Source organism: Dromaius novaehollandiae, chromosome 4, assembly GCF_036370855.1.
Source record: "Dromaius novaehollandiae isolate bDroNov1 chromosome 4, bDroNov1.hap1, whole genome shotgun sequence".
NCBI lineage: Eukaryota > Metazoa > Chordata > Aves > Casuariiformes > Dromaiidae > Dromaius > Dromaius novaehollandiae.
In genome coordinates this window covers 48,247,547-48,272,702 of record NC_088101.1, presented here as the reverse complement: position 1 = coordinate 48,272,702, position 25,156 = coordinate 48,247,547, and the positions used below count along the sequence as shown (strand labels likewise).

Below are 25,156 nucleotides of genomic sequence, written 5' to 3'. Positions count from 1 at the left end.
ATCACTTTAGTCTCCAGGAACCCGAGGGTGATATGCAATACAGTAATCAACTGATTTCATCGCCTGTCATTGCCAAAAGAGAAAGAGCTCCCTACCTCACTTCTAGAAGCTCTCAGCCATCCTCTTGTCCTCTCTGGCCTTGCGTTGACTTTGTGCCTAGCCAATTCAGTTTGACAGAATTCTGTTTCTTCCTTGCACTGGTCTCCCCCGAACTGAACTGGCCCAAATCCCTCTTCTAGCAGAAAACTGTGCACACTTGTGTGCACAGCTGCAGGCCAGATTAATCAGTTCATTAAGAGGAGAGACACAGGGTCAGGACAGGACCACATGGACAAGTGGGCTGCCATTTCTTGGCTCATCAAGAACTATGTGCCTCCAACAATGGTTGCAGAAGCTTGTTGGAGGAACATAGTTTTTGGAGGTCTGATTAGCAGAGATGTGCCCAAACAAGCCTTGAAAGCAAATCCAACCTCCTGCAGAAGAGAAAATAAAATTCCTAGCTCTTTGATGTTCCAACTCAAAGAGGGGAAATCTGACCCTGAAGAAGAATCAGTATGGCTGTCAGCAACTGAGGAAAAAACATACCAAAAAAATTATATTGAAATTTGTATTATATTCGTATGAAATTAGTGTAAATTAATATAAGCAACCACCTCTGAACAATATTTGATTTTTTAGACTTAGAAATCCCATTCCACTCCCCCAAGCCCTCAATACAGCTCACCAATCACGCATGCACTGGACACAAACTCCTTTTTGAACTTGCTTGCTATGTTCTGAAGCATGAGATTTTGATGTTTTGTTTCTCTTGTAATTTGATTTTTATCTCATCAAGAAGAACCTCTTGCATTAGTGACCTTTCGACAGCGAGGAAGACCTCCATATTCTGGATATATTTTGTTCACATGCATAAACATCTCCACAACTTGAGCTTACTCCTTACTCAGGACAGCTTTTCTCTTTAATCTTCATAACCCCTGAATCACTTCTTGCCTATTCTGTCTTGTTGCTAAGGTGAAACCGTACACCTGCACAGCAAAGCTCTCAAATCTGCTTTCAAAAACATCTACAGAAATATTGTCTTCTGTGGTCTCAGGTCAGTGTTAGTCCATACTTCTGTAATTAAGTCAAATCTTTAAGCTGGGGACAAGAGTATCAGAAAGCTCACTAAATAAAAATCTAAGCAGTATATCAAGGCCACACCTGCAAAAAAAAAAAAAAAAGAAAAAAGATACTGTCATTTGATGTCACGCTCTGAACTCTATTGCAAAAGAACAAAAGACAGAAGACAATCACCTCTTTCAATCCCCTCCAAAGCACTAGAACAATAACCTTTCTTCCTGCTAAAGTTTTATATATATAAAGATTATATCCCTTCCCTCTTGTGCGGATATGGGGATAATTTTACACTGAAGACAACTTACGTTCAGTAGATCAAAGCAGTATTATACCAGGAACAAGTCAAAAATCACCTTCAAATTTAAAGTTTTAGTTTTTAATTTTTCTTTTTTTAAATATGACATATAATCACAAAATACTTAGAGCAATAGGTTGTTTGCTGGTACATTTTCATGGAAAAGACTGCATGGAATATAAAAAATACTGAAATGTTCAAACAAACAATAACATACAAAAAAAATCCTACATAAAACTTGAGTCACTGGTCTTGGAGAATGCTGTATCACAGCTTAAATAAGAATCTGATATAGTATTCAGGCTAAAACCCCCTGCCTATCAGCACCTATTTTTCTGTAGTTCACACAGAAACACAACTACTTTGTCTGAAATCACAGCTGTCAACTACTTTCATAACTACAAGAAGTCGAAGCTTAAGTTACTACTAATACACAAGCTCAAGTAAGTTCACGAAGTCACCTTTCAGTTCCTTCCATAGGTTCCAATGGAATGGTTTCAATTAAGAGAACTCTTAAAACCAGACTGCAATTTTTTCCATTAATCTTTGTCCTAAGTAGTTCTCTAAGTGGGTTGTAAACAATTAACCAAACTGCACGGTACCCTTAGGAGGGAAACACAGGAAATTCCTCCATTTTACATTTGGAGAAAACAGACAAAGAAGTTACTGTAAGTGACTTATGCCTTATGATTTACGTAATATAGGGTTGAAAACTATGTAATCCCAGATTACAGCTTGGTATAATAGGGAAGACATAGCGCAAACCAACTTCATTGCCTATGAAACAAAAGAAAATGAGCTACTAAAAGCTAGTGGAGTGTCTGCATGTGTACTAGAATTCTGGTGATAATGAAAATGCTACCAACAAGATTACTTACACAACTTAGCTCACCACTTTCCAATTAAACTAAAGTTTAACTAATTTCTTATTTTTAGAATATGTGATTACCTATACAAAATATTGTCAATTTAAATGGTCGTGTGCACACACATGTTTATAGAGTAATACTAAAGGTTTCCAAAAAATACTCCCTGAGGATTGGTTTGCATTTGACAGTACATTTTATGGGCATTTTACATACCATCAGGGGAAAAATATATATATTTTTTTAAACATAAGGAAAAATAAGACTAAACCCACAACAAATGGCTGGGGAAAAATCAGAAGCACACATAGTACATAGAGCTATTTTAACACTTGAAAACTGACACAGTTTCAAAACATAGACTTCCTTTAATCCTATTTTACATGTTTTTTCAGAAACATTTGCTTTCTCATTTGGTCAACGCAAGCATAAATTAAACAAACATCCAATAAAGAAGTTTGCTTGAATGTATACATCAGGACTTTGCCTAGAAAGTGCTTCACTTCCACTTTGTTATGGGCTCAGAACAAATCCTTGAACAGTAAAATACTAACCTGACACGTTATCTCCCCTGCTGCCCACTTACTTGTTGACACCAAAACATGCTGCTGAAAATTCAGGCACAAATTTTTGAATGCAATGTCATAAGCTGGATCAGAAAGCTGATGTGGATGGAACACAAATGAAAACAACACCCTGCACAATATATTTTCAGAAGAGTATACTGACACAGTCCAGTTCACAGCATAGTCTGGTGGGAATGCACAGCCGTGGGAGGAAATCCCTTAACCTGGTACTGCCAAAAATTCAGCTTTGTGAAATTACTCTCAGCATTTACTGAAGGTACTCAGAGCCCTCAAACTGCAGTTCTCTTAATCCCAGTTCATATTTCAACCCGCACTACATTGAGTGCGGTGACAACAGATAAGATGAGAATTGGAATACAAGTGTGAAAAAAATTTGAAGACCTTGCAGTATTTTTTAGAAATATGATTTGAACTTCAATTAAAATATCCTGGAGCATAATATTGTTTGACACTATCTACAACTAAAATTTAACCATTATAAACATAACATGGGCAAAACTATCCTGCTGATTCCAGTCTATCAAAAATTATCTTATTGCATAGGAAGTTTCCTTCATGATAACTGGAAAAGTAGTGGGGAGGGGAAAAACACCACACACTGCATTAGAACACCACTGCTCCATGCTAACACTATTGCTTAGTAGTGTTACCTATAATTAGAACAGTTTTCTCCTGAATGGTAAAGAGCCTCAAGATTGGAAGATGGATAAATCTTAAATGGATATAGTCTAAAGAGAACAAGAATTTTATAATTATGCATCATCTTGCACCTTTGTTCTCAGATAAGGTCACATTGCATATACAAAGCTGCTGAGTTTACTATACCTCATTAAATAAGCTCTGGGATGCTCAAGCATCAGATTTTTTTAGCATGATTTCTCTTTTGGAATGCACAAGTCACAAGTGTTTCAGCTAGTATGTGTCCTTCTACTGCTCCAAAAAAAGTCAACTGCATTAAAAAAAAAAAAAAAAAAAAAAGCTTTTTAAAGGTTTGGTCAGGCATTAGATTAGATGAACTCTGGCTTCTATCTTCACCACTCTCTCCATGTCCGTTAGGAGGATCTGCAATTTCAAGTGTAAAAGTGTGTTCAGTCTCCACAAAAATCCAGAGCTCCAAATTTAACTGCAAATAGGGCTGTCCTTGGTTAGTTACCTCCTGCTCCCCAAATCCAGCAACCTCCTACACCCTCAACTGCGCTAGCTTACTACAAAAGTAAGTGCAATAGGCCATGCATCAGTAGGTTGATCTAAACAGTGTACTTTTAATATTTTGCCATATCTGAATATGCCAGAGCAACACCAAGTCAGTCATTAATTCCACCATTTTTGGCAGTTCTGCCAATTCACGAGTTAAGATATATAGAGTTTAGGACAGAAGTCAGCATTAGACAAAGGATGAGTCTATTTTATTTGGAATCCCCTATGCACATCTTCATTGTGCACTGTATGAGAAATGTGTGCTAGGTTTAAATCCTAAGGAAACATAAGTAAAATTAAAAAAAGTATTCAAAACAGCAAATATTAATCTTTCAGACCTCATTCTTAAGTTTTAGTAAATATGTGCTCTTCTGTTATTAAAAAAAAAGAAATAACTTGATCTTATTTTTTTCCCCAAAAAAACTTGTTCTCCACCCCCCCTCCCCCCCCCCCCCAAAAAAAAGCATTCCAGGGAATTATTTGCTGTGAGTTGATATCCCAATTCAAAAATATTGCTGAATGTTTTTATAGACTATAATTGTATTGATTATTATTCCAACACAGCTGATGCACTGCATCATCCTAAGTATCTTATAATGAACAAGAAAACACCCCATCTCTATTGCACAGAAGTCTGTCTAGAAATTACAGAAGCAACGTACTACCATGAAACAAATTTTCCAGGTATGACACCTTCCCTGAAGTAACTTATTCTGCTGTCTGAGGTTTACAGGAGAATTCCATTGATTTTCACCATATAGATTTAAAAAAAAAATCTTACATAGGAACTGAAAGGAACTATTGCTGGCCTAAAGTGTTTGGAAAGATAACTGCAATGGCCTATAAATAATTTTGATGGGGAATATATTACAACCAAGACAGACAGAAATAATAGCTAACTTCCAATATCAAAACAAGCAGCTACTGATAATTAGTAAAGAATTTTAAATATATTTAATAAAAAGTACCTAAATAAAATCCATTACTATTAGCAGCATCTCATTTTTAGCATACTATACTTCTTTCACCAGAAATCTGACCTTTACAACTCAAGAATGCATCCCTTTAGTGTCTTCATATGCCTGATATTACCTGTACCTACCTTTCCATGCCTGCAATGAAATAAAAGTAGATGTAATATATTTTAAAAAATCCAAAGATCAAGGTGGGGGGGGAAGAAACAAGATAGCCATTAGAAAAATCATGGCTTTAGTATGAGTGATATGAGCATAGGCTGGTTGTATTACAGACCGTAACAGCACCCTTAGCAAGGCATAAAACTTTCCATGAAGCCATATGGGCACCAGACAGCTATTCCCTGAACTGAATATGTACCCTTAAGGAATTGAAAATAATACACATATGAAAGAACTATCACTTATTTGATCTTCCATTGGGAAAGAAGAGAAGTGCCACTCATCAGGTATAGCTAGACTGAAGTCACAATACCACATATTACCAGCATCACAAGCTGAAACTACACTTCCCTCACCACAGAGAGTCTGCATTATTATTCAACTCTGCAAATTCTGAGAGGACTTTCTCCTTACTAGAATTGATTTTAAGTAAACAAGTATTCTGTAGCAGGCAAATTTAAAAATTCCCAAAGCACGTTTTTCCTCCAGTGTTTGCTGTTAGACTAGAAACTGAACTGCACCTGACACAGGATATGACACTGAACCAGGAGAGAAACACATAAAATAACTGAGTATAATTATAAGAAAATAGGATACACTTAAGGAAACGAACATGCTTAGTAGTTATGGCCTTGAACATGAATACACTTCTGACGATGCAAAGCCATTCAAAGCTAGGCATAAGAAAGACCAGAATACAACAAAAGTCAGTAGCGACCATCCCTTATTTAGATCGATCAAGTTTGGTTGTGCCTACAACACAGCTTAAGTATCACATCTTAAGCATCAAAACAAACATTATGAAGCATATATTCTAATATCACAGACTACAATAATGTCCTTACTAATCATGACTGAGAGCACCAAAATTCTACCACACACACACACAAAATGTAAGACCGACTCAAGGAGGTTATTGAACTGCCTTTCTGTTTGACACATTTGGGGAGAAAGGATTCTTACAGTGTACTGTATAGCATATTTTAATCTCACTAGATGAATTAAGTGCATATTGATGTTCAATAAGGCAGAGTGAAAAAAACATAATGGAAATGCTGGAAGTTAATTAGAATTTTAGAATACAGTTAAAAAAAAGACTTTAAAAAAACATTTTTGTAGACACTTGCATTGAAGTATTCTACTTCAACACAATTATGCTTTATTATCTCTCATGTAACTGAAAGTCTTTAAGCATTAGAGCAGAATTATTCTGATGTTTAAGAAAATTACAATTGTCAAGATAAATACTTTTACAGTTAAGAAATCTAGTTATTAGCTATTTGACAATGCATACATTTCAAGCTTTATTCAAACTATGCTATTTTTGACATATATTTCCCATCATTGCATTGCTTTACTGAAGCTTTACTGTGATATATATGCCCTTGCGAGTACTAACTGTTTCCAGTAATAGAATTCCATGAAAAATTAGTTCAAACACATAGAGAGGCTTGGAATGTATTGTACAATTATTTTGCAGAAAGATCTCCACAAGGTGGTGCTGTAGTTCTATTTTAGAAGATACTACCACCTGTATTTTCTGTTGATTTGGCCTCTTCCCCATTTCATTGTTAGTATAACCGATGGAGTGATTGCAAGTTTTATTTTCCATCAAGGTGCCAAACAAGTTCACATCATCAGTCAACATTAACTTTCTGTCTCTTCCAACCCCCCCCCCCCCCAACCTTTGGAAACATGTATAATGGAAAAGTTCTACTACAAAAGCCCAAAACCTCTTGACTAAGTTTATATATAACAATAATGGATCACCATATGTTCTTCTGTTTGCATGTAAAATAAAGTCAATTTATATTCCATATGGTTAAAGATCATAATTATTGTTAGATCATATAAATCACTTTTACCAGCATAATGTCAAACAGCTGCTTTCACCTTCATTTGCAAACTCTGCCAAAAAAGATACACTGATACGCTATCAAACTACAAAATTTTTTTCATGTGAAGTGAGTTATTATAGCGCAGAAAAGATCTCCTTATAATATGATTTAATACCTAATGATTTAGAAAAGGTTAAAAAAAAGATCTCTTGTTCTTATCAAGCCCCACACCTTTCATTTGATTATATGATGTTTATGGAAGCCTTATGTCTACTTATGTCTCTTAAAGAGAAATTTTATACAGTTTCAAATCATAAAAAATGTTGTGTATCTTTGTATACTGGATGGTCTCCATCTGTGCTGCTGGTCTTAAAACGTGTTGGGTAAGAGTACTAAAACACTCAACACATCCCTTGCAGTCAAAGTTTGTGGACTTACTTTTGCACATTTTAGTGTTTAGGATCAAACTGACCCTCGCTTTGTCAGTGTTAATGGAAGCCATAATGTGTTGGTACTCTCCAACCAGGCATGAAAATTTACATTAAAAAATTTTCAAAAAATCCTAAAGCCCCCGAAGATACATATTTACAATTGCGTATTTAAGTTTTCATTAAGACTTATACAACAATACAGATGTTAAGATGGTATGTAAGAAAGCCTCTTGGGTGTGATATGCTAGTCCCAGCTGGAGTGTTTCCAACAGGATGTAAACCACAGTCCTCAAGCCTGCACTTTAAAAAAAAAAAAAAAAGTATTACTTAGCACACTGCTAACAAATGTCAACACAAAAATACACTGCTGTAATGACTTCACTTTACCAAAGGGTGTGAGGAAAGTATTTGAACAGGTTTTTTTTTAAAAGCAGAATTGAAGAAAAAAAGAAAACACTCAAATGCATTAAAAAATGTATTCTAAAAGAATAAAAGCACTGGTGATCAATACACAAATTATATATTAAAATTTTAATGCTGTACAAACATAAGTTAGTTGTGATATCCATAGGACTACAAAGACTAGGTCCAAAGACCTGTTCTTCAGGTCTTCTCAGAGGTGCTGCTTGAGCTTTTCAACAGTTCTGAGGTTTCTTCAATCCTGAAAATAAATTGTTTACACACACACACACACACAAGAGTACAGTAAAAGGCAAGTCAGTTATTTCTTACCTTAAAATGAATCTAAAATAAAAAAAAGCGGCATTAAACTAAATTTCCTCCCAGTCTCCCCCTTCTCCTGCAGTTGGTAGGAATGCTGAATGCCTACCAATTATCAATAAATATTAAGCATATATATAGAAAAGTAACCAATACAAAAAAATTCGAGGTTAAATCACACAAAAAAGGCCATAGCTTTGAGGCCAGGCATTTGTACAGTAAAAATCTCTTGTTTAGGAAATATTATATAGCAAATCATTTCTCTTCACCACATGTAATAAAAATATTTCTTACAAAAAATATTCATTACAAATCTCAGGACTAGTATCAAATGTAGCTTAATATAGCTAATGTAGTGCTTGGCCTGAAACTGGTCTGTCTTTTTATTTTAAAAGAAACAGAGTTAATGATTATTTCTTTAAACAGGAACAAAATTTCTAGTTCCAGGAAATTCTTATCAGAAGATATAAAATATTCTTATTACTTGTCAACCAGAGTCTAAATACCCTATAATCTGCAGTTAATACCATTAAGAATGCTTTCCATTGCTTGTTAGAAACCAAAACAGTGACTCATCCCACAAATACAGAACCGTAAGTGGATTTATTATCTAGTGGAGTCATAAGGAAATGCCACACCTGACATAGAGACCTTTGAGGTTTAGAACACATATGTACATTTTCTATATGCCTTAGTCCAGTACAATTCCCTCCTGAGAAATGAACTCCTGCTGCCCTTTCCTATTACTTACATTTTACTTATCCTTTCCATTCTTTGTCTTGTTGTCTCCTGCAATTTAAAAGCAGCAGATTTAGTGTACTCTAAACTAGAAATCTTCAGACAGACTTTCAACCTGGAAAATTCATAGAGAAAATGTGACTTTAAGCACTGTTTACATATCAAAAGGATTTTTATGAGACAGACCTAGATGTAGTTTTGCATACTCGCCTTGTTTTTCCACTAATAGTATATACAACTAAAACTAATGCTTACTTGTTCTTTTGACCTTAGAAAGAAAATCAACTAAGCATTTGCCAGTTTTACTTACCTTTGAAAAGTCTGTCAGATCATGATAATTAACGGTCATGGCTTTGGGAGATGGGTCTGTGGATAACAGCGAACTGTATCCAGACGACTGATGAAGACTCTCTGGCATCTCCTCCTTCCTCTCTGTATCTACAGAGAAATACTCATTTTTATGTCACCTTTGCCTTTTTGCTCTCTTATTGCGAGGTCAGCTATCAAATAGTTTGATTTACAGTATGTAATAACAGAAGAGAATGCATTGTTTAGAGAGGGGGGGGGAAAAAGCTACTGTGAGTGTCCAAAATACATTTGTCATTCCTTAAAACAAAAGTGGAATATACCAAGTATAACACACACAAGACTAATTCCAAAAATTATCTAGGAATGCTATCTTTATCCTGATTACAGTCAAATCAACACTTAAGCAAACCTAATTACTGGATCAAATATTTAATAGTAATTTTGTATATTTTCATTATTTGTAAACGGCCTGTTCAAACACATTTTTAATTTGTGCTAAATAACCGGTCTCATAAGCAGCAAAAATATTTAAAAAATCATCACTTTCTTGCTTAACTGAAAATTTGCTTGCAGCTCTTGCAGTTTTCCTAGCTCTGCTCCCACTGTGATGAAGTCAGGCATCCATTAGCAAAAATAGACTTATCTTTTACATTAGGAAGACTTTGGTATGTTGTTTCTTTTTAAAAATCAAAATTACTCAAAAAAGAAAAATGCCATTGTCAGGGGAGAGAAAAAAATATAGTATTTATAGAACAAGCGGGAATGTGTTCATATGTATTTTTAATAAGGCTACTGTCTATGGATCATACCTTTGAAGTGTGCTTGGCAATATTGCTTTGTATTTAAACTCATTAAATCATTTTTAATCAATTAAGAAAGTGTCTTCATTACAGCTGTGATTCCTGAAGAGAATGATTACAACTGAGAACATCAAAGCATTCTGAGTAATGTACATTCTCACATAGAAAAGTTGAGATGCTTAATATAAGTCAAGTTCCTACAGTTTCCTGGATATGTTGGGGGGGGGGGGGAGGGGAAGGGGGAAGGAATAACAAATACTGAAAAATCCTAGAAGTCTAAAAATAATAAAGTTCTCTTGTAAAGACCAGCCTGCTTGTTGTCTATGAAGTTCTGAAGTGTCAGTAATACACCACTAAACATTCAAAAGGAAGCAAATACATTGCAAGTTTTTTTAAGGTCTGTAAAAAGAATGTTGCATTTCTAAGACTTTAGAATTAAAATAAACTTTGACATAAACAAGTAACTGCCATTGTAATTTTCATGTAAACTGGACTCCTGAGCTTTAAACAAACAGGTCCTTCATTTCCCTTCCAGTTTCAATGTGACAACCCAACGCTGGAGAAAATGGCCTCCTAAATAAGAATGGGAAACAAAATATTCTTGCTTCTGGTGATAAGAATAATAGCTGCCATAGGGTAGATGGGCCAAATTTTTGAAGAAAATGATGCACTCTTAAGGCTAAGGAGCTACCACTGAGGAAAAGAAAAGAATACAATGCTTTAGGACCTGGGGAGGCATTTTTTAATTTCTTTCCCACTTAAGGCTGTTTCATTTACTTCTTGTACCTTATCAAAATTCAATTTGAGATAGAAAATTTGTCTTGCTCTTCAAAAAAAAAAAAAAAAAAAAAAAAAAAGGCAGAAAACTCTAGCTGGATAGCTGCTAGCAACATCAAGAAGGATGAAATGTGCAGAATACTCAGCAATGATTTGGTAAAAAAAATAAATAAAGATAAATAAATAAAATCAGAAAAGTTCTGATTTGTCTCAAGCTGCAAAATAAAAGTAAAGAATATAAATGTATCACTGTTGGAGCTATAATAAATAAATAAATTTGCTGTGGCAGCAAATATAATTCGTTCTGTTCCTCCTGATGCTTAAGAATAGTTTATTTGTAAAATATGGTGAATGCTTTAAAATTACAGCTAATAGCACTTATGTTTCAGCTCTAGATACATCATCTTAATTAATTTTGCATCTTAGATTTTTTTGGTAAGGTGTTATTTGGTGCTATAGCATTAATGCGAATACATAGCAAACTGATTAAATGTTTTAAAAATAATTATTTCAGTAAAGAAAGCTTCTAAAGAATAGATTACAAACAAAAACTCCCCGCAGGTTCAATTCTTACTTGAAGGATGCATTTGATTTAATAAGTTACTAAATTGAAACTGATTGTCTACTTAAAAACACTACTTTAGTCAAGGGTTGCAAGAAGTGTTTAGCACATGCCTTTAATTAAAAAGAAAATCATAAACACTCACCAGGAGAAACTGGAATCCTACTAGAAGTACATTCTTGACTTACATCGTTGAACTCCGTAGATAAGTCACTCTACAATATAGTTTATAGATGTTTACTGTATTTTAGTCATACACGCTGCTTAAAATGTCTTTTAACTAAAATTATATTTAAATAATAAACACATGCATATGCTATACCAATCCAAATACATTAGCTGTACACAACTGTTTTCACAGGACTGCACTTCAGCTTAAAAGAGCCAAAATCTCACACAGTTATACTGCATTAAAAAATACCAGTCCATTTCATAATTTAAAAATATTAATATTGCTGTTAAAAAACAGGTCACAAGCTTCAGAGCAGCACGTATAACTCAGGTATGATTCAAATGAACAATCAGACTATTCTTGGCCTGTGCCAACAGTAATCCTGAGGTTTGCTGCTGCTAGCTTAACAAAATAAATGCAACTTCTACTTCCACTTTATATTCAGAAATGCAGCTCCTCAGCCCTGAAATTTTTGGGCTATAGATCTGAACTGAAATTCATCCCACTTAAACATTTAGAACTCTGAAGTCCAGTTTAAGCTAGTTTTCCAGGCTCCCAAATGAGAGAAGGCTCCTTTGAGAAGGGATCGTGTTTAATGCCATCTAACTCAGGGCTGTTTATAGACAAGGAAACAAAATTAAGGTTGTACTAACACTAAATCTTTGTGTGTGCATCTTTCTAATTTCAAAAAACTCCAAAAGACTTGTAAATAACATCTAGACTTTCTTCATCAATGAGTTATCATTAAGATTTGAAAAGTCTACCTCTTTTAAACCTGGAATAACTATGTCAGTTAACAGGTGAATATTATACCCAAAGAAATGAATGAGGGAGAAGTAGTAGGTACTATATGGGAATAAGCTGAAAAAAACAGAAATAAGTATCCCTTAAAAATGGAAAGAAAGAAGGGGGAAGGGGAGATATCTGCACTGACTCCTGCCTGTTCCCTTTCATTGAAATGGATTTAGTAGCTTCAGACTTTCCTAGAGCTACATGCACAGCTGCTGCTACTTTGGCAGCAGCACAAGACAGATCCTAGAGTGTTCCTGCTATGTTGGCTAAATGCCAAAAGTCTCCTGAAAAATGTAAGGGTAAGAAGAAAGGAATAATTCTCAATTGCTCCTATATCTGTGAAGCACAGCTTGGATGAAATTTCATGAAACAAAGAAACAGCAATTCTCTGGCCCAAAGGATTTTTTCTTGGCAGTTTCCAAACAAGTTAGGGGCTTGAAGACTTCTTTTAAAAAACAAAAAACCCCATAAAAGCGACCTTCTTTTGCTTTGCAGCAATAATGCCACACACAAACTAAATCCAAACTTGTTTCTGCAGACTTCTTCTTACAGCATGCAGAACAGAAAAGGAATGATTTACAGGATATTTTTGAATGATATTAGTGTTATGTATTTTAATAGCAACTATTTCAGACTATTTCAAACCTCTGAACTTCAATATACATGTTATATGTTTCCATAAACTCAATTTATTATTAATACAGTAATAATAGAACAAGGCTAGTTTGAAACACAAGCTTTCCCATGCTGCTACTGTCATAAATGCAGCAACCACCTTTTGGAAAGAACACATTTGAAAGAGGGACAAATCTCTTTACAGCTGTTCAGCTCAAAGGCTCTTGAGATGGCTAGCAGAAGAACCTTAACAATAGCTGTGTTATGTGGACATTTGTCCACCGATAATTAAGTTACAGTACTTCTCCATTAGAAACTGACTTCCTAGGGTCATTAACTTGAGCCATTGCTGAACCTGAAACTAGGTAAAACAAACAAGCCAACCCACCAGGAAAATATGCAAATAAGAATGCCAGTAGTTACCTTTTAACACTCTTTCAAAATAAAGGTCAGACTGATCATCACTTTCCATTTCAACATTTTGCATAACAAGCACACTTTCAAGGAATACACGTACACACACAAAACGTATCTTGTATACAAGTATTAGTGACATTTTCAAGTTTCCTGGGCCAGCAGTATAGCCCAAGCTCCTGAGTACAAGTATGTCAAACATTTTGACAACTACAGAGAAAAGAAACCAACACTGATCAAGTATTTTTCATACAGGTTTTCAAATTCTGGAGAGCTTTTCACAGTATCTGAAGGATACATACGAGGTCTATATGTAAAAACATTTTGAAATTAAGCATGTGTTCACAAATATGGTGCTACAGTTCACATCTCAAAATATGTGTACATGCACATTATATAATTTCATATGTGTGCATGTACACATATACAAGGATCTTTCAACAGCATGAAAAAATAATACAGTTTTAATGCAGTATAGTAACTGATTTGCTCTGACAAGTGTGCCAAATGTAGCCGCCTCACAACTGTACCACTTCTGTGCATTTAGAAATGCACAAAAAGGGGGAGGCAGGGAGATTGAGTAGAAGATGAAGTGTCATCAGTCAAACCAGAAACTTAAGATAACCATAAAAGAATAGAATTAAAAGAAGAATTAAATCAATTTTCATTAACCTTTTTTCCATCGAGCATGCTATTATATTGAGCCTTCTACAAGCTCATTAGGCAATGTCTGTACATATATGTACAGACACATACACAGTCATTACCAATGAAAATATGCTGAGCTATACCTGCTCTTCCTGCTAGGAAACAATTTACACTGGATAGTTTTGCTGTATAAAGCTTGAGGAAACAACAGAACTTTTCAGTTAAAGAAAAAAATACCACCAACACCATAAACAATACTTCCATTCAGATTGTCTCTTAAAAAAAAAAAAAAAAAAAAAGAGTGAAAGGCATCAGGAGGCTGTGAGGCAGGAAGAGCAGAACCAGGCCCACAAGCATTGCACTTGCGCAACACTTTTGTCAACACTTTTGTCATCATTTGGTAATGGCTGTATAGCACTATAAAAAGTCACTGTTACTACAGTCATATCTGCCTTTTTATTACAGGAGAAAAACAGAAGTTGATATACCTTTCTGGATTGCAACAGCAGCTCTGTTTCAAGGTGCAAAACTCGACCCAACAAATTATTCCAGTCTTTCTCATCTATAATCACCTTTCCTTTCAGTCTGTCTTCTAAAACATGTAGCTTATCTTCCATCCAATCTAGCTTATGAAGCTTTTCCTGGCAATCAGCAAGCTGGCTCTTTAGGAACTCAATCTGAGAATTATCTTCTAAGACCTGGAAATATGGATAAGAATAGATGTCCTCCAATTTAGACAAATATAAGTATAGCTCATCATTTGATCTATGAAATTAAATTGATTTTTTCCCCTTACTTCAGCAACCGCATTCTGCCACATTAAAGAATGCTTTTTCTTTCCAAATTGCTGTAAACTGACTGTTCATGAAATTTAGTTTTTATATATTAAGAATAAATTCAAAAAAGCTGATTTCAGTATGATTCAGGCATTCAAAGGTGCTTTATTGAAAGAATAATGATTTGGACATCAACTACCACAAGAATTGTTTCATTTTTACCCATTTTAAAATGCTATTTTACATAAGCACTAGCAATAACAGAGGCTAATTTCCAGTTAATTTGTGTGTCAGGACCTCACCCTTAGCTGGCATCAGAAACCACATGCAGAGAAACTCTGACAGAAAAAGGATTCTCTGGTGTCCAAGAAAACAGGAGATCTTTATGGATAAAGCATTCATGATGTTTTGCTTCTTTACTGTCTAAAAAAGTCTCCATCAACACTACATTCTTTCCCTCAAAGGATGAAAGTAGAGCTACAGCATCCTTTTCACAAAAATACATTAAAATATATCTGAAAACTAATCTTCCACTGTCATAATTAAGATAAAATGGACTAATGAATTCAAGAAACACCAAGTCAAGAAAAATAGGTCTCCCCACTGTTAAAGAAACAGATTAAAAAGACAAATAGAACTGGTAGAGCTAGAGAGTTGTGTTGCCAGAACTGGCTCTTGAAAGGTCAGTACAATTTTACTGTGATTTTTTTTCCTAGCCATTTACTATATAAGTTATATTCAAAGTACATGGAGCTATCTTTTAAAGACTTCTCTGCCTTTAGAAAAACCCTATAAGAAAAGTTAAGAATGTGTGTGGACATAGTCTTAAAATTAAAATTCTTACTTGTTCACATTTGACTTCTAGAACATCATGATTTAAGTATAGTTCTTCATTATCTCCCTCTGCTGGAAGGGCTGGTGGATGAAGGGTGTCACCATCTTCACTTTCTGGATGTCGTTCCACTTGAGGCTTCTTTTGAGCATGTTAGAAAAAAAAGCTAGTGTTATTCATTACAAGAACACTTCTGAAATTCATCTGACAGTTAATTGGCACAAAAGGCCTACTATTTTAGCATTTAACTTTTTTTTTTAATTTAACAATCATGCCCACTGGTTGCAAAACATAGCCATCAAAAGCAAGCAGTTTAAAAAAAACATAGGCATGTAAGAATTGTAAAATATGTACGCACACACTTTACTATATTGAAGTATACCTTGGTTCCCATAAAAAGTGCTGAAAATATTAACATCCCCTTTTACCGTCAGGGCTGCTAGATTTCAAAGTGTGGATAGGGAGGTGTGAATCTCATTAATCTTATATCAACACACATACAGATAGATCCAACATTTGAACTACCACACAAGCATTCAGAAGAAAATTAAAGTTTTACAAGAAAGACTAAAACTCTTTTCTTTTCCTTGATTGCTGTTGGCAAAATAGCCCTATGTAGCTATGCATTTCACTTCATTTGAAGACTCCTGTTAGAAATGGCAAAAATAAAAGACAAGTTTTTCTTCTCCTTTCAGGTAAGGCAAGCCCTATCTCAATCATTGGGTAACTTCTTTTATTTAGGGAGAGAGAATCTGCAGCTACTGTTACTTTTGTGCAATGTTTTAACACTTACAGATTACTGCATGTTTTAGTGAAACTGAAATTCTCTTTAAGGGAATTCTTAATAAGGACACTGTCATATACCTCCATTCAATTTTACTATTCAATAGCAAGGAAGTGCCAGATTAGTCGTGCCAGATTAGTCATACCAAATGTTTTCTTTGTGACATTTTCCTCACAGCTAGGAACAATGTTTTCACACTAAATAGAGATCATGGTCACAGTCCTAAAGAAGTTTTGCAGGATTTTAGTTTGCACCCTCTTGGCAGGAAACAGGACAAAAGCTGTCTCCGCCAAAGAGAAGAGTAACATAACCACTGATCAAGCATTAAACTGAAGTCAGAGAAATGTTTCATTAGGAAAATTTTGCTAAACAGAGCTGAAGAAAAGAGCAAAAAGGATTTTTGAAAGCTCCTTTGAAAACAATGTAGCATCAGTTCCAACTCCATACAGGGCATATATTCTGTCTTTTTCCAATCACATCTTCATTTTGATTGCTATCCCTCCTTTTCAATATAATTCAGCCAACAGGTAACTGTACTAGATCATTACCACCATGACTTTGAGATCAATTGTTCAGTGAAAGAGAGAAGTGACGTTCTCTGTAATAATTTACTTCAATTAACTCATGCATGGTTTGAAAAAACTGGTGTGCTCAAACATAAAAACCCAAATAAAAGCACATATTTCAGAAAGATCCTGACTTGCTACAACTCAGACCAGCCTTTAGACATGGGGGGGTAGGGAAGCTATTTTCATACCTGTTTTGAATTCATAGCACTGCCACTAGGATCAGCATGGGCTTTTTCACAATTTGACCATAGCTCATATTTGAAAGATCCGAGTTTCCTTCTTGTTTGGGATTTGGCCTTCAAAATGAAGAGAAAAAAAATTTATGCTTCTAATACAGGAAAATATTCCTAAAAAAAAATTGTTTCCAAGTGTCATTAATAGGCAGGAATACTGCACAGCACAAATGAAAACACAATTAGAACTCTAATACAACACTGTCTAAAAAACAGTGAAGGTAAGTATGATCCAAATTAACAGATCTGGAAGTGAATGCTGTACTCATACACCCATAATGCCTACGCAAGGATGGATCAAAGCCGGTCACGCAAAGATAACTTGCGCCAGCACTGAAAGACAAACAAGAAAGAAGGATGTAGTTACATCCCAAAAAGCAACAAAGAATACAGAAGTTCTGAAGACTATTATAAATCCAAATTAATCACAAAATCCTGCAAGATATACAGCTTTAAACACAGCATGCATTGATATATAACAATACCTTAACAATGTATATCAAATGTGATTAATAAAAATAATAAAATTTAAAATGTATACTGCTGAAACGTAAATATAAACATTGTGTTTAAATTAAATGCTACCAGAACTTTTACATGTCAGAGTGGTTTGCTTTGTTTTTAAGTCTACCTTAAAAAAATCTAACAAGTTAAACACTTGCTATGTTTAGTACTGTAAAAGAAAACATACCACTTACTGCAAAGATTTATCTTTTTTCTAATAATTTTATTTTCTTGATACTACAAAGCCTTGGCAGCTTCATGTCTTTTTTATAGCTAATACTACTCAAGCATCTTTTAACAGTACTTTATACTAAATTCTCCCTCTATTCACATTGAGTGATGCTCTATCTTCAAATGAACCGGTCTTCGCCTTCTAACTGGAGCAGCACCAAGCATGTGTCAAAAGAAACATGTCTCAAAATAAAGTTATTAGATCAGTACCTTATTCACATTACTTAATTCCTTATGCTTTTTCATCACACAGTTGATAATGTCACAAACAACCTGCATTTTTCGTTCTGCAAAGCCAAACTGAAGAAATTGCTGTTTTGTTAAGATTGGTTTATATTGAAATAGATCTCGAAGAAGCTACAACAAAATAAAAAAAGTTTACTTTGTTTTCAAAGTCATCATGTAATTTGTCGTAAAAATAGCATACTCTTATTATTTTGTCTACAATGTTTTCTTTCATTCTACACTTTAGCAGTTAATCCTTTACTCATGGGGTAATTTACATATTCTAAGGCGATGCTTCCAGCTAGACCTTTCAATCTAACCCTTCACCAAAGACTTCATTCACATCACTCTTGCAGTTTATCTCACATCATCTTAAGATGTATTAAACAAATGACTGTAGATGTTAACTTTAAAAAAAGAATTCAAACAAAGATTCCAAAGTGAGGGTACAATAAAAGGCTATACTAACTTCAACAAATAAGTCAAAGGGATAGTAAGACTCCCACCCTGAGTTTGTTTGTAAAGCAGTCTCTATCTTCTTCAGACAGAAAATGAATCTGAATGAGCTAACATTAATTAATACATCCAGCCTCCTTTTAACACAGATGTAAAGTGTGTTTACGGATATTTTTAAGGATAGCATGAAATTACTTTCATTCAATTCAGAAAATAATTTAATGCTATTTATAAACTGTTAAGAAGTGGACTTCATATATTGATTAATTTGGCATGGCATTTTAAAATAACTGCACTTCAACTGTGTTGTCACTTATTGAAGTTTGCTCTGATTTTTTGTTGGTCATGATTTCCTCTAAGGTCACTTTTGACTATACAACTTACTGTGCAACAATTCTCTTGGTATTCTTCACATTTAACATAAAACACAGTTTTACTGATTGTCTCAAACCTGAGATTTGGCTAATAATATCCTCCCTTATTTTCAGGAAGATATAAATTAAGGTTTGTCATACAGTTAGTTATGGCTCATCTTAAATCTTAACAGAACTGCAATTGATTTTCATTGCCAAAATTTTTACTTGCTAATAAAACTCACACTAGATGCTTAACTGTTATGAGGCTATACTCAAAATTGTCTCTCTTGTGCAAAGAACACAAAGTCAGTACCTTATAAATAGCTTCAATAAAACGCAAGTCACTCTTTGCAGTGAGTTCTACATCACACTTCACCAAAAGTTCTGCTATGTAAGTTGAGAAAGATGTAAAAGAATAGCTGATGATGGGTAAGAATGCAGCTGGATCACCCTTTATTAACCTATTGATAAACGAAAGTATTTTACATAACAGAAAAAGACAAAAGCCTTTAATATAAGTAAAGTCACTTCTAACATCTAACTTCAGAGCTGTATTAATATAGCCAATATGATATTAAACATAATTGAACTTGAAATCAAGATTTTTCTAGCTATCTTGATCAATGGAATTTTCCAGGCATATTTCGTTCAGTAGTTCTTACTTGTATCTGTAAATGTCCTGAAACGATGTTTTTTGTGAGTCCTCTAATCGTTATAACATTCTCAAGTCTAAAGCCCAACAGCCTTTCATTCAACAGCCCTTCAACAGTCTAAAGCCCATCTAAACACCTCATTTTTGATCTTCAAGGGATGAAATTTTTTCAAGAAAGGTTTTTTTGTCCCCCACAGAACTTACATGAAATCAGAGAACCTTTTATAGAAACAGTTCTATATTTACAGAACAGTATTATTCTGCTTTCTGAAGTTTAATTTGTATCTAATTGTATTTATAAGTTTTGTATAAATTTTGCTTTAAGGTCAAAGAAAGAAAAAAACCAAAATAGTCTCCAGTTGATTGAATGTTTAGTTTAAGTTGTGAAGAACATAACTTTATAATCATGAGAGAAAGCATACTTCAGTGTTATTTCTCCCTATTCCCCAAATTGCATAAAGAATTGTTTGCTCAAAAATATTTCATTTGTGAATCAGTTTTGAGGGAAATGGGGAAACTTACTTGTTTCTGAATTTTAACATATCGATAGTAAGTATTACAAAAGTTACCATTTCTCAAAACTGAAATGTAAATGTTAAAGTTATACTCCTCACACTTGCAGTTTACATGGTTAATGGAAGAACTTATTAACAATGTAAATTAAATGTTCCTTCCAGATCCAAGTCAATCAAGTTACTAAAAAAAAAAATGATAACACTTAGAAAAAAATAAAACTCAAACATCCATTGAAAACAAGGATTTGAGTTTATAGTGACCCGTACTTCTGATCCATGAAAAGAAGAGCCATGAAGTATTATATTAATAATGAATTTAAATGTGACACAGTAGAGCTAAAAAATAAGTTGAACTGATCATTCATCTAGAAGAATTTAACATATTTAGATAAAAGTAGATCCAGTGGGATAACTAATATCTACACTAACTTCTCTCAACACCATGACTTTGAGATAAGAATTTTTAAAACACTCATGGTTTTAAACTATTACCTAATCCAATACTAGCAAATTAGTAATTTTTACTCCCTGAAGCATCAGTATTCAATCAGTTTTGTTAACACAAAAATAGAGAACGTTTAGGAACTACATATTTTATCCAGTTACGATCCTCCTATGGTTTCCATTATTAAAACAAACATACAGAGATTATATTTCTCATATTAAATATGTATCTGTATATATTGTTTACATATCTCGCTGTCATCATTTATAAGCATAAGTTTATTCACGCTGCTTCTTACCCAGTATAATCCACATCCCTTGGATAATTTAACAAGCGAAGTCCTTGCTCTATTTTTCTTAAACTTCCTTTGAGGTCTCCTGTTGCCATTATTTCAAATGCTATTCTTCTTTTAGATTATGAGATAAGTGTAATACAATACATTCTCCTCCTTAAAATAAACAAAAATTATGTATACATGAAAATTTAAAAATGCAATATAACTATCACCTAAATTGACAGGTTTTTGCTCCTTTTTTCTGGACATCACCATTTCCAAAATGTTACAACACAGCACAGGCTAGCGCTCAATACTAATTAATACCAGTCATCTTCCTCATTCAGTCTAACTCAGAATCATGCCCTAATCCTTAATCCCACCAACTATCAAAGATCTTTAAAGGTAAGGAGATCTAAATGCATATTAAGAATTTAGAGTGACTGAAACACACTAAAAAGGAGTAAAGACAAATTCCTTTGCTGTTTCAAAGGGGCACAAACTCTGGAAGTAGTGAAAATCTTTTGCATTCTTTGGTCTAGAAAGTTTCCTACTTTTTCTCAGATCTTTCACAGTCAAGATCTTAAAGACACATACAAACAGGCTTTCTAATGGTAAAGATTGCATCATCCTGAGTGATTCTGCAACTTTTAAGATACTGTAACCTTCCTATGGTTTTGACAGCTTTCCTCCAGCAAATTTGAAATAGTTAAGGAAACTACCTTAGATCATTTGGTCCCAAGTTTACTGGCCAAAGGAGCAATCTTTGAATAGGCAAACATCAGAAGACATGCCTAGCAATTCAACACAGATAGTAGCTCTCTATCTAAATGATTCATTAAGCAAGTTTAAAATAATGACGGTGGTGGGTGGGGAGCAAGAGAGGCAACAGATTGCCTAGACATTTCAAGACAAGTGTAAATTTACTGCCATAACAACAAGTCCACCTCTAACTTCTCCACTGTAACATCACACAAGTTGAAAATACACTTTTAATTTACTATGAGCTTTGCTTCATGGGAAAAACAGACTTATCTAATCACTCAGCACAACAGTGCATTGCTGCAGAACTGTCCTGCAAGGAAGTTAAAGACTGCAACAAAATAAAAAAATACAATAGAGAGCATCAGCAAAGCACAAGATCATCTTCCACATAAGTTTTTAGCTTTTTTTGAAAGGGGTTAAGAAGTGTAGGAAATTCCCACTTTTAATGACACTTTTTGTGAAACAGAACTAATTAGTAAATTCTCAAGGAGAAGAGGAAGAGACAGGAAAACTAATTGCCATAAGACATCTAAGAATACTGGCAACTATGCTTGCCTAATAGATTGTAAAAAGAGACACCTGAAGCAGGAGCTTCAAATCAAATCAAAATATCAGTACTAGTTATCTCAAAACCCAGCCCTTCACTCCATTGCTTCAAAATACATATTTACAGTAAACAATGTTCCCAGAGTGTCTCTATCTTGCAAGCATTTGTTTTGAAGTTATAAGCAACAACTATTGGTTCTTTTCCAACATAAGACTTTAAAAGCAGACTGGCTAGCTCAACTCTTGTAAGTCCTAATTGAAAACAAGTGGCCTGTATGTTAGTATTCAGACTGCTGGAATTTGAGAAAGTCCATCACCAAACTGCCAGGCTCAGTGGGGTTTTTTTTTTGTTTTTTTGGTTTTTTTTTTAAACTGTTGTTTAGAAAAAAAAGCAAGGTAGATAAAGATTAGGTCCAAGAAACAGAAGAAAAATCTGAAGATAGGAGATAAAGAATTATGTAAGCCTAATTATATAATTAAGTTCCAGTCATCACTGAAAGCCCAATTACAAAATTGTAAGCAACATCATCAGTATATTCATAATGTATGGAGAGCACTTGCAAAGTTCAGAACTTTGCAGTTCTCAAAAGAAGGTAACAATGTTTAAAAATATTAATAAAGTTAATGGCTTTGAAAATAATCTAAGATTACTAAAGCAAATAAACCAAAGCTTAAGTAGTACAGTAAATAAACTAAAGCTTAAAAAAGTACCCCCAGTTTCTAACTTTAAGAATTTAGTTTTGAAAAAAGCTACATAAAAAAACTACACATAATACCATAATGCTGAGTGTGGACAACACAGTGGTACAAAAGATGAAGGTTCTTTGCAACAGAGAAAAAAAGAATCCAATACTCAAGCACAGAAAGTTGATATTTCTCACAAGAACCGTGCTTATGCAACATGTTCCTCACCTCTTTAAAATCTGCTAGTGTCTAACTGGCTTAACCCACTACTGTAATTCCCCCAAAGCCTCAGAAACAGTCATGATTTCAGCCATAAAAACCTTAGCACAGAAACTTACCATTCAGTTTTCTGCTGGAGCCTGGGAGATAATTGCCTTCCACTGTCTCTGCTGAATTCCTTTTCTAGTCAGAAAACAAATGCTTTGAAGCTTATCAGTCCAAGCAGTAAAGACGCACTGCCTCACTACCTATAGTTGAGCATATATTTTCAAGATATAGAATTTCATGATATAATTTCTCATGCCAATGCATGTGATTCAGCCACCACAGACCAAAGAAAAAAAAAAAACCACAAATGTCCCAAGGAGATTACATCTATCTTTGTCAGAAAACAACCCACAAGAGTACTCCAATTTGCAAATTGGTTATTTGATACTACAAATTTAAAGCAAAGAGTCTTTTTAAAAGAGACTTCTTGACCATACCCTTCACTCACAATAAAAAAACATAGTAAAGGCTTGCACTCACAACATTCCAATTTTTTCTTCATGTGTGCCTATAGTGTTTAAACTACTAACCTTGAAGAAGCTGAAGATCTTCACATGTTCTTTCCTTCTTAAAGTATTTTCTTCCTCACAGTACACATGATTTTGAGGATTTCTACTGATAAATTTAATTACTAGGTTCCAGGTGTTAGCTTTGCCAAATAGACAGCACACTTTATTGAGGGGCTAGAGAAAATTTAATCTCAAATATTTGGAAACTGAGGCACGTATTCTTTCCACAAGGGCTCCATGAAGTGAGCCATCCTATGGTTTCATCAGTTTAAACTAATTCCTGAAGACAAGTCTCAAAAAGTTTAACATGAAACCAAAGCTCTAATCTACAATGCAAATAATCACAGAAGATGCTCTCATAGCAGAACAGAATTCGTGCAAAGACATAGGCTGTTTCCCAAAACTATCAACAATCATTTCCACACCAGACCTCTAGATATAAAAACCACAATGACTACCTTCCCTTCTAACTTGGCTACAGACCTCTGACTAGCTCATAAAAATAACAGAGCAGAGTTGAATAGATCCAAGTTGGTAGAGAATACTTTAATACCTTGGAAAGGTGAACACTGTGTAAAGCAACAGATCACCTTTGCCTGTAGGAATTTATGATGGAAGAGTCAACAGAACCTTATCTGCCCAGAGTAAAACATCAAGTCCGTTTCTTCTCCCACCCCCCGCAAATCAGGCACAACAAAAATTATAACCTAGCACTGCCAGTGGTTCAAACCACAACTCTCAAGAACACCTGCATTATTCAGAGAATTAACAACTGCCAAAAAATTCACATGCAAGTTATCGAGTATCTTAACGCTGCGGAAAGTGTCTTTGAAACATCTAACAAAAAGACTTCCGATTTCTTCAAACTGTAAATAGACCCTTTTATTTATTGGGGGGTGGGGGGGAATGACGTTGCTTTGCGGAGGCGCAAAAACGTCAAGAAGAAATACCGCCCTTCAGGATCATGCTGGGTCTAACAGACGCGCTCCAAACGCTGCGGGCGTTTGGAAGCGAGCGCGCTGCCCGGGAGGCCGCGCTGCGGGCCGGCTGCCCGGCGCGCCATGCTCGCGCCGCCGGAAAAACTGCGAGACCCCACACGGGCAAGGCCGCCGGGCCGGGCCGGGCTCCCCCTGCGCCCTCCCGCAGCCCGCCGAGGGGACGGAGGGCCGCGGGCTCGGGCGGGCGGGGCGGGGAGGGACGGGCGGCCGCGGCCGCACAGCGGCCCCGGCACCGACACTTACCGGCGCCAACGGCCACCGCGCGGCGGTTCGGGCCTTAACGGCACTTCCCGCGCGACGCGGGGAGCGCCCCGCCGCTAGGACGCCCGCTCCGGATCCGCAGATTCCGCACTCCCGCCCCGCTCCTGGGGCAGCCGCGCTCCGCACGGGAGCCCTCCCGGCTCCGCTGCGGTTGCGGCTCGCCGACCACCTTCCCCTGGGCCCCACCGCACGGGGCGGCGACCAGCAGCCGACCTGGGGCGCGGGTTGAATCTGCCGCCACGAAACGCCGGCGGCTTC

At 35.4% G+C, this 25,156-nt stretch overlaps 1 protein-coding gene across 5 annotated transcripts; it reads right to left on the bottom strand.

Annotated features, from left to right (window-relative positions):
• Positions 1–5,760: 5,760 nt before the first annotated feature.
• On the bottom strand, positions 5,761–25,153 carry CEP44 (centrosomal protein 44). 5 transcript variants are annotated; one of them, XM_026105253.2, is made up of 12 exons: positions 24,881–25,153; positions 23,202–23,330; positions 20,893–21,042; positions 19,296–19,443; positions 18,156–18,302; positions 17,166–17,273; positions 15,637–15,765; positions 14,505–14,714; positions 11,521–11,590; positions 9,238–9,365; positions 8,941–8,978; positions 5,761–7,769 (listed from the first exon to the last, which is right to left on the bottom strand). In XM_026105253.2, exons 3-12 carry the CDS (start codon positions 20,979–20,981, stop codon positions 7,649–7,651), a joined length of 1,188 nt encoding a protein of 395 aa, XP_025961038.1. In that variant the 5' UTR covers positions 20,982–21,042; positions 23,202–23,330; positions 24,881–25,153; the 3' UTR covers positions 5,761–7,648. The 5 variants fall into 5 exon arrangements, with proteins under 5 accessions (XP_025961038.1, XP_064367049.1, XP_064367050.1 ...); XM_064510979.1 differs by having other exon boundaries at positions 5,761–7,764; XM_064510981.1 differs by lacking the exon at positions 5,761–7,769 and adding an exon at positions 7,986–8,130.
• Positions 25,154–25,156: the final 3 nt, after the last annotated feature.

Excerpts from the sequence above, each read along its gene's own strand:
- CEP44 (XM_026105253.2), bottom strand. The coding sequence starts at position 20,981 with ATGGCAACAGGAGACCTCAAAGGAAGTTTAAGAAAAATAGAGCAAGGA. Across the intron at positions 18,303-19,295 it reads TTATTGAAGCTATTTATAAG|CTTCTTCGAGATCTATTTCA; the intron begins GTACTGACTTTG and ends ATTTTGTTGTAG. Across the intron at positions 15,766-17,165 it reads GTGCTATGAATTCAAAACAG|AAGCCTCAAGTGGAACGACA; the intron begins GTATGAAAATAG and ends CATGCTCAAAAG.